The sequence below is a fragment of the Rhinoraja longicauda genome, chromosome 25 (genome assembly GCF_053455715.1).
Source record: "Rhinoraja longicauda isolate Sanriku21f chromosome 25, sRhiLon1.1, whole genome shotgun sequence".
NCBI lineage: Eukaryota > Metazoa > Chordata > Chondrichthyes > Rajiformes > Arhynchobatidae > Rhinoraja > Rhinoraja longicauda.
This window is the reverse complement of record NC_135977.1, coordinates 23692705-23702762: the sequence shown is the minus strand read 5'-3', so window position 1 is coordinate 23702762 and position 10058 is coordinate 23692705. Positions and strand designations below refer to the sequence as shown.

The 10058-nt window shown below is 50.2% G+C and overlaps 1 protein-coding gene across 1 annotated transcript; it reads left to right on the top strand.

Annotated features, from left to right (window-relative positions):
* The first annotated feature begins 7150 nt into the window (after nucleotides 1–7150).
* Nucleotides 7151–9837, top strand: fzd10 (frizzled class receptor 10). Its single transcript, XM_078421699.1, has one exon. The coding sequence runs from the start codon at nucleotides 7165–7167 to the stop codon at nucleotides 8929–8931; it is 1767 nt and encodes a 588-aa protein (XP_078277825.1). The 5' UTR covers nucleotides 7151–7164; the 3' UTR covers nucleotides 8932–9837.
* The last annotated feature ends 221 nt before the right edge of the window (nucleotides 9838–10058 follow it).

Genomic DNA, 10058 nt, shown 5'->3' with positions numbered 1-10058 from the left:
TCCAACACATCCTTGAATCTTTTTTCTGGCGACTTGATCTCATGAAGGAGCTTGGAATAAGATAGTTGTTCTTTTTAATCAAAAACAAATTATTCAATTAGTTAAAAAATATATTTACGATGCAATAAAACAAAATAGAACCCAGCACCAGAATACAATACCAACAAATATAACAAATGAAACTATTATACAACTATATTACAATCCCTATCCAGGATGCATCCAACGGTCCGGGAAATCCCCCAGGGTACCCAGGTGGACAGCACAAGGATAGCAAGGTGTCAAACATGCAAATAGTTTGTGTTGGAAGCAACTGCAGATGCTGGTTTATACCGAAGAGAGACACAAAATGCTGGAGTAATTCAGCGGGCCAGGCAGCATCTGTGGAGAGAGGGAATGGGTGACGTTTTGGGTCAAGACCCTTCTTCAGACTCAAATGGTTTTGCCAACTGAGAGTAACAAGAGCCCCAACACTGGGGGTGTTGGCCTGGAAGAGGTCTCAGTACTGGGGGTGTCAGACTGGGAGAGTATGATGATGTTCCTACCAGTACATTTGGAGGATTCTACAATGACAGCATTGGCGACGTTTTCCAAAGCCTTGGGATGTGTGCTGTAGATCGGCCAAATTATAATGGAACCAATCAGTGAAGAAAAGGCACAAAGACTTGGATTAATACAGTGGGTCGAGCAGCATCTCTGGAGAACATGGATAGGTGATGATTCGGGTCAGGATCTTTCTTCAGTCTGAAGGGTCTTCGTGTGAGATTGAAGAAGGGTGCCCGACCCAAAACATCAGCTACAATACAATACAATACAATATATCTTTATTGTCATTGTACAGGGGTACAACGAGATTGGGAATGCGCCTCCCATACGATGTAATAATTTAATTAGCTAGTCAGTATTAATTTAAACAACCAAATGAAACAAATTGTTACAGTTTTAAAACAGAATAAAGTGCAAGTAGATCTGTGCCGGATAACTGTGCGATGTGACCATCTGGCTCAGCAGGACCGGTTCATAGCAACTATGGCCCTGGGGATGAAGCTGTTCCTGAGTCTGGAGGTGCGGGCGTAGAAGGCCTTGTATCGTCTGCCCGATGGAAGGAGTTCGAACAGACTGTTGCATGGGTGTGAAGAGTCTTTGTGGATGCTGGTGGCTTTTCTGAGGCATCGTGTGTTGTAGATGCCCTCCAAGGCTGGTAGCTGTGTTCCGATGGTCCTCTGAGCTCTATGGACTACCCGCTGAAGAGCTTTCCTCTCTGCCTCCGTGCAGCTGAGGTACCACACAGGGATGCCATGTGTTAGGATGCTCTCTATGGTGCAGCGGTAGAAGGTCGTCAGCAGCTGTTGGGGCAGACCAGACTTCTTCAGTGTTCTTAGGTAGAACAGGCGTTGCTGCGCCTTCTTGACCAGTGCAGCAGTGTTATTGGGCCATGTTAGGTCCTCCGAAATGTGAGGATCTATCCATGTTCTGCAGAGATGCTGCCTGAACCGCTGTGTTACTCCAGCATTTGGTGTCTTTTTTTGTAAGCCAGCATCTGCAGCTCCTTGCATCCAACCTCAGTGAAGACTGGTGCCAAACAAAGCGTTGTTGTGCTTCTGAAGAATGGTCCTGGCCTGAAACATCACCTATCCGTTCCCTCTAGAGAGTCTGCCCTGTTGAGTTATTCCATTGGTATCTTGCTCATGTTTTTCTCAGTCTTTCTTGCTGCATTGTTGAATCTCACTTTTAACAGACATCCCATGGGAATGGAGCTCATCTTCAGAAATAATGGTAAATGTTTCAAACTGCACCCATTGCATCCAGAACCAAGGTCCACCCCACGCTCAATGGTTGAGCTGCAATGGGCAGATGTCTCCTGTCCTTGTGCTGCCTCTGAGCCTCAATGATCCAATGATACTTTATTGTCACATGTACCTAGGTACAGTGCAATGCTTTGTTTTTGCACACAATCTGGTAACACTGTACAGCAGACCTCACCTCGGCACTACACGTGTCGACAAAGTTACAAAAACTCACCAAACAGTCCTATTCACGGCCTTCCGCTGCACGTGGCAGAAGACCTCCAATGGCCCCCCAAGCCCCCGGTGGGTCCCCCTTCAGTCCCAGCGGCCCCCGGGGAAAAAAGGCTCTTGTTCCTTACTTTCTCCAGGGATTGAGTTGTAATCCAATCTAGAGAGTGTGGTCCGCCATCGTTCTCGGGTCCCCCATCATTCTCAGTGGCCCCACCCTGCTGGGTCCCCCATCATTCTCAGTGCCTCTCCCCTCTGGGTCCCCTCTTCATTCTCAGTGGCCCCACCCTGCTGGGTCCCCCATCATTCTCAGTGCCTCTCCCCACCGAGTCCCCTCTTCATTCTCAGTGCCTCTCCCCTCTGGGTCCGCTCGTCATTCTTGGTGGCCCCACCCTGCTGGCTCCCTCCATGGTTCTCAGTGGTCCCCCTGCCAGGTAGCTATCGGCAGCCCTCCTCACTCTCCGACGGCTCTCTTTGCTCTTTCAGATGTATGAGTTGTTGACTTTATCCCATGTGTACAACATGCTCAACATCCACAAGGCTGAGGTCCTCTACCGACCTTACCTACTCCTCCCCCCCCCCCCCCCCCCCCCCAACCTCCCTCACCTCTGCCCCACCCCCCTCCTGCTCCAGCTCTAGCTCGATGCCCTCACAGTAAAGAGTCACAGTAAGACCTTGGAGAACATGGATCAGTTCCCACATTTCAGGCACCATCTCCTGATGAAGACGGACCTTGATGATATATTTCATTCACCACCACCACCTACAATGAGTGAAAGGGTGCCTGAAACCCAGAGGTGGCATGTCGTACTGGGCATCAGAGATCCCAGAATAATCCCTCCTAGAACAATTTAACACAAAATGTGATCAAACAATCACTTTACTTAAATTGAGTAAGAATCGTGCGGATGTGGTGTGTAGGAAGTGGTGGTTTACACTGAAGAGAGACACAAAATGCTGGAGTAAACCTATCATGTCCATGTACATATCAAATGTTTCTTACAATAGGCACGAAATTCTGGAGTAACTCAGCGGGTCAGGCAGCATCTCTGGAGAAAGGGAATATTGGCGGTTTGGCTGAGAGTCAGGGGAGAGGGAAACTAGAGGTACGAATTTTTTTCAGAACAAATCTGATGACCAAGATGGAGCCCATATTTAGGACCTGGGCCAAACAAAGGCAGGTGGGACTAGTGTGAATGGGGCATCTTGGTCAGCATGGGCAAGTGGGGCTGAAGGGCCTGTTTCCACGCTGTATTTAATTTCATTCCACGTTATGACTCTTTAAAAAAAGTAACATTTAATGTCACTTAAATTTTTCAATTGTACCTGTACCTCTATGTACTTGTGATAATAAAATCGACTAGGTTTCAGATACCTCGGAGCTTTAAAGTAATCTTTTTTTTTACAATGTGGTAGCCAACCAAGGTTAAAGGTGAGCGTGGGCGGGTTACCTGACAATTATTAGTAAGAAAGTTGCGGGACTTTTATAACCTCGTCTTTTCTTTTCGTGACAACCCGGCGGGTAACTGGGGGGTAGGGCTCCGTTCCTTACTTTCTCCAGGGACCGAAGAATGGGTTTAATCTAATCTAGAGAGTGTGGCTGTGCAGTTTTTTCCCCCCTCTGTTGAGTGTGGGAATAGAAGCGAGAGGCAGGAGAGTTGAATGTAGCCTCCTGGGTCAGAAGCAGTGGGGAGCCGCTTAGATGCCACTGATCCGAAGCCAGTGCATGAAAAGAGGATTAAGAAATGCTCTTATTTACAATTCACAGAAACGCATCGTGTTGAACCGCTCGTAATATTTCAAACCAGATTTTTTTTTTGAGGGGCGGAAAAAAAAAAGTAGAGGCCTTTCATTGTGTGTAAGAGCTGCTACTTTTCGGTTACATTCTCTTTGTTTGCACCAATTCCTTTTTATTTTGTGCGAAGTTTCTTATCTGTTGCAACTTTCACTTTACTGCGTTCCCCGCTGCGATTGTCGCTTCTGAGACAGTAAAAGGCGGCTACTGATTGATACCTCACCATCTCTCCCCCTCCGCTAACATTTACTGGCGCTTAGTTGTCGATAATGTTGAAATGACATTAAGAAATATTAACAAATATTTTAAAAAAACAAATCGCGCAAAACGCGCACATGCGTGTTTTACAAAAGTGCAACTTTAAAACTGCAACTTTAAAACAAACTCAACAATTTCAAATTAACTGGTGAAAGTAATCGGAGACGGTAGGGCTACAAAATAAGTTAGTTTTCCAAATAAAGCGAATCCCGCATCTAAGACCACCTCCCTCCCCCTAAACTAAAGCCGCTTTTTTTTTCATCCATGGTTAAATATGTAAATAAAAATGTCTAAAGTCATTCTTCAAAGAACACAAAGGGAGAAATGGTCAGCGGGCGACAACCATAAAATTCCTGCAATCTTGTGTAACGCTAGTCGCCGGGGGTCTGTCTCTGTCGCTGACATCCAGCGGGGATCCTCTCATTTCCATAAAGGCGCAGGTTTCAAACCCAACCCCCCCCCAAAAAATATCTTTTCAGCTCCAAGCATCAAAGAGCCTTTTCATTTATTTGCAACAGAATTATCTCAGTCGATTGCTGCTCTCTCTCTCTGTCTTTCTTTCTTTCTCTCTCCCTCTCTGTCTTTCTTTCTTTCTCTCTCTCTCTCTCTGTCTTTCTTTCTCTCTCTCTCTCTCTCTCTCTCTGTCTTTCTCTCTCTCTCTCTCTCCCGGAGATGAGCAGTTAGGTTAGCCGATTGTTTGCAGCTGAACTCGGATGGTAAGCTGTTTAAAAAAAAAAAGATAATGCAGTCTGGGGCATTGGCAGCTTTGCAAGTGTAACATTATCTAAATGAATGTGTGGTGGTGAAGGAAAGCTTAGGTTTAGAAACTTTGTTTTTTTTGTTGTTGTTGTTGTCACATCAGTTTGCATTTCGGAATATTTTATCCAGGGCACGGTCTCTGGTTAGTAAACTTTTATAGAATTTTGTTTCGGCTAGGTAAACCGGGCAAAGTGAGTCTATTTGAGGGACGAATTTCACTGCCAAAGTTTAAGTTTAGTTTAGTTGCCTCTCACGTGTACCGAGGTACAGTGAAAAGCTTTTTTGTTGTCGTGTGCTCTCCAGTCAGCGGAAAGATTATACATGATTACAATCAAGCCGATCACGGTTGAAGATAGTCCGTGTTTTGTTTTTAAAGTGGTCGTTTCCCTCTCGACCTACTGCGTGGCGAAGTCCTGGGCTTTTATTTATCTGTTGGTTAATGAAATAAAGCATCTGTTGCTTTGAAATAAGCGAACACACACTCATTCTCACACTAAATACACACACACACCAAAAACACTCACACCAAACACACGCACATACACACACTCACACCAAACACACGCACACACACCAAACACACGCACCACACACCAAACACACACACACACCACTCATACCACACACTCACACCAAACCCTCACTCACACATACATACACACACCAAACACACACACGCCAAACAAACACTACACCACACACACATCACAAACGTACACCAAACACACACACACCAAACACGTACACCAAACACACGCACATACACACACTCACACCAAACACACGCACACACCAAACACACACACGCGCACCAAACACACCACTCGTACCACACACTCACACCAAACCCTCACTCACACATACATACACACACCAAACACACACACACACCAAACAAACACTACACCACACACACACCACAAACGTACACCAAACGCACACACACCAAACACGTACACCAAACACGTACACACACACGGCAAATACACACACACACACACCAAACACACACACACGCACCAAACACACACTCATATACCACAAACGCACACACACCAAGTCACACACACACACACCAAACAGACAATCACACCAAATACACACACACTCACACCCACACCACATACTCAGACACACTACACAAACACACACCAAACACACACACGGAGGCGGTATTTGGATCTGTATTCACTAAACTCAAGAGAAAAAAAAGCGTCGGAATTCTACCCAAAACATGAATGGCGGGACGCAGATGGTTGTTTGCAAAACATGCCCATCATCTCCCACCACCCCCTCGCTCTGTGACTGCTCTTTTTTTCCGTGCCTGTGTTTCCACTGTAGCCCCGCCCCCTTTTAGCTCACTTTGCAGTTGCTACTGAGAACACCGCCCCCTTTCTCTCTCTCTCTCTCTCTCTCTGCCTCCCTCTCTCTGTCTCTCTCTATTTACTTCCTCGTACCTGGGCCAAGCTACTGCACACAGCAGCAACGCTCCTGCGATACAAGCTTCCAGTGGGAGTGCAAGGGACGACCGATCGCCGCTGTTTATTCTGTCTATTCCGCTTCGCTTCGCTTCGCCTTGGGCTGGTCAGCTCTGTGGATTTTCAGCTGTTCGGAGACGGGACCTCCCTAGCACAACTTCGGCTGCCTCATACCCTGCTCTCCCCCTTCCAGCCCAGAAGCGCACGCCTTGCGAGCGGCGGGGAACGTGAAAACTTTCCGTCCATTGGAGCGGTGTTTGTGACTTACTCCTTGGGAGCGAGTGGAGAGGAGAGGAGAGGAGAGGAGAGGAGAGGAGAGGAGAGGAGTGGAGTGGAGTGGAGAGGAGAGTAGGGGAGAGGAGAGGAGAGGGGTGGAGAGGAGAGGAGTGCAGAGGAGTGGGGAGGAGGGGAGAGGAGAGGAGAGGAGAGGAGAGGAGAGGAGAGGAGAGGAGAGGAGAGGAGAGGAGAGGAGAGGAGAGGAGAGGAGAGGAGTGGAGAGGAGAGGAGAGGAGAGGAGAGGAGAGGAGAGTAGAGGAGAGGAGAGGGGTGGAGAGGAGAGGAGTGCAGAGGAGTGGGGAGGAGGGGAGAGGAGAGGAGAGGAGAGGAGAGGAGTGGAGTGGAGAGGAGAGGAGAGGAGAGTAGGGGAGAGGAGAGGAGAGGGGTGGAGAGGAGAGGAGTGCAGAGGAGTGGGGAGGAGGGGAGAGGAGAGGAGAGGAGAGGAGAGAGGGGAGGAGAGGAGAGGAGAGGAGAGGAGAGAGGGGAGGAGAGGAGAGGAGAGGAGGGGAGAGGGGAGGAGAGGAGAGGAGAGGAGAGGAGGGGAGGGGAGGTCGGTGAAGAACTTGTCGGGACGCGGGTTGACATGAGGTCGCCGTGGACAGCTGGCTGTGTGTGCGTCCTGGCCGCTTGCTTCTCTCGTTTGGCCCTGGCCATCAGTTCCATGGACCCGGAGCGCTCGGAGCGAGAGGGTAGATGCCAACCGATAGACATCCCAATGTGCCGGGACATTGGCTACAACATGACCCGAATGCCCAACCTGATGGGCCACGAGGATCAGAGGGAGGCGGCCATCAAGCTGCATGAGTTCGCGCCTCTGGTTGAGTACGGTTGCCACAGCCATCTCAAGTTCTTCCTGTGCTCCCTGTACGCGCCCATGTGCACCGAGGAGGTGTCCATCCCCATCCCCGCCTGCCGGGTGATGTGCGAGCAGGCCCGCTACAAGTGCTCGCCCATCATGGAGCAGTTCAGCTTCAGGTGGCCCGAGTCGCTGGATTGCAGCAAACTCCCGAACAAGAACGACCCCAACTTCCTCTGCATGGAAGCGCCGAGCAACGGGTCGGACGACCTTGCCCGGGGAGCAAGCGCCTTCCCTCCCATCTACAGGCCGCACCCCAGGGGGGGTGGAGGGGGGTCGCTGGACACGTACCCCGTCCCCAAGAGTCCGGGCAGGTCGGGGTGCGAGAACTCGCACAAGTTCCACCGGGTGGAGAAGAGCGCTTCGTGCGCGCCCCTCTGCTCACCCAACGTGGACGTGTACTGGGCCACACACGACAAGGGCTTCGCCTTCGTCTGGATCGCCATCTGGTCCATCTTCTGCTTCTTCTCCAGTGCCTTCACCGTCCTCACCTTCCTCATCGACCCGCAGCGCTTCAAGTACCCGGAGAGACCCATCATCTTCCTGTCGATGTGTTACTGCGTCTACTCTGCGGGCTACATCGTCCGCCTGTTCGCGGGGAGGGAGAGCATCGCCTGCGACAGGGACAGCGGTCACCTGTATGTCATCCAGGAGGGGTTGGAGAGCACGGGCTGCACCATCGTCTTCCTGGTGTTGTACTACTTCGGCATGGCCAGCTCTCTGTGGTGGGTCGTCCTCACACTCACCTGGTTCCTGGCGGCCGGCAAGAAGTGGGGCCACGAAGCCATTGAAGCCAACAGCAGCTACTTCCACCTGGCCGCCTGGGCCATCCCAGCCATCAAGACCATCATCATCCTGGTGATGAGGAGGGTGGCCGGAGACGAGCTGACCGGGATCTGCTACGTGGGGAGTATGGACGTAAACGCGCTGACCGGCTTCGTGCTCATCCCCCTCGCTTGTTACCTGATCATTGGCACCTCCTTCATCCTGTCCGGGTTCGTGGCGCTCTTCCACATCCGACGGGTCATGAAGACGGGCGGCGAGAACACGGACAAGCTGGAGAAGCTGATGGTGAGGATCGGGGTCTTCTCCGTCCTCTACACCGTGCCCGCCACCTGTGTCATCGCCTGCTACTTCTACGAGCGCCTCAACATGGAACATTGGAAGCTGCTGGCCACCCAGGAAAAGTGCAGGACGGCCGACCACTCCAATGAGCTGGACTGCACCATGGGGACCTCCATCCCAGCGGTGGAGATCTTCATGGTGAAGATCTTCATGCTGCTTGTGGTGGGCATCACCAGCGGGATGTGGATCTGGAGCTCCAAGACCTTGCAGTCCTGGCAGAACATCTGCAGCAAGAGGTTCAGGAGGAGGGTGAGAAGGAAGCCCGCCAGCGTGATAACGAGTAGCGTGGGGGGGTCTTACGGCAAGGCCCACCCTCCCTTGAAACCGCACGGGAAATACGAACCCGCGCTCCCACCAACTTGCGTCTGACTGGAAGACCTGGCCCAACTTCTCTCTCGGGCCGATTCGGGGGGCATCCTGAGATTCTGGGGGGACATTTGGCCCCACACACACCAAACAAAAAAAGGAGGGGCAGCTCTCCCCCTCCCCCCCCCCCCCCCCCCCCCCAAAACCACAATGAGCGACTCACCTTTTGAAGCGTAAAGGCGAAGTGGAATAGTTTTCTTTGTTGGTGACACAGCTGGCCTGGGCTGCACGGCCCAGGAGGTTCAAGGAGAGGTTAAACTATAGGAGGGGACCTGTGGCGTCTCAAATATTTGGAATCAGAAATCAGAGACGCCTGTTTCCACAATGTGTGTTCTGCTGTGATTTTTGGAAATGACTAAACACTTCCACGGTGATCGGACTCCCCCTGCTCGGCGGCCAAGCTCTTTCAACGTGAAACTTTCAGGGAAAAAGTAGCAACTCTTCAAAAGGTTCAGTATTTTGTCGATGAGCAATATTCTCCCGAAGATGGGCTACTTTTAACAATGTGCAATAGATCCCCCACCCTCCCTCCCTCTCTCCCTCTCCCCCCTCCCTCCCTCTCTCTCCCTCTCTCTCCAACAATCAGCTGCAGATAAAAGACTTACAAAGAATCCCTCTCTGACAAAAGAACTTAGAGGTATGGGCGACAGAAGTTCTTTAATGACACATTTTGCTTTCTGATGGAGATCAAGCTAGTGTCAGGCAAGTTGAACTGATTTGTAAACGGGTGATTCAAAGAGACCCACGAAGCTTGTCGACTCGCCTCATTGTAAAGCTAATTCTAGCCATGAATAGATCAACAAGCACTAGGTGGGACAAAGAACTGTGTGGCAGGATGTCTCTTGTATTGTGTAGCTCTTCGCGTGCTTTGTGAAGCACATTTGTACATATTTGTAAAATATAATTGTCGTCGAGTTCGTCTATTTTATAAAAAATAAAATGTTTCTTTAGTTTGGCAAGAGAGCGGCTTGAATATGTGACTTCTTGGGGGAAAAAGGCAATCAGATTAATGGCGATGTCTGAAAAGCCAATGCCCCGGGTTAAACAGCAGAACCAGTGCCTGCTATACTTGATTTATTGCTGTTACGTAAAGGGGAAATATTAAAAAGGGCAGGTCAGACCTGTTGTGA

What these genes read in the sequence shown, in the direction of transcription:
- fzd10 (XM_078421699.1), top strand. Translation starts at nt 7,165, where the DNA reads ATGAGGTCGCCGTGGACAGCTGGCTGTGTGTGCGTCCTGGCCGCTTGC.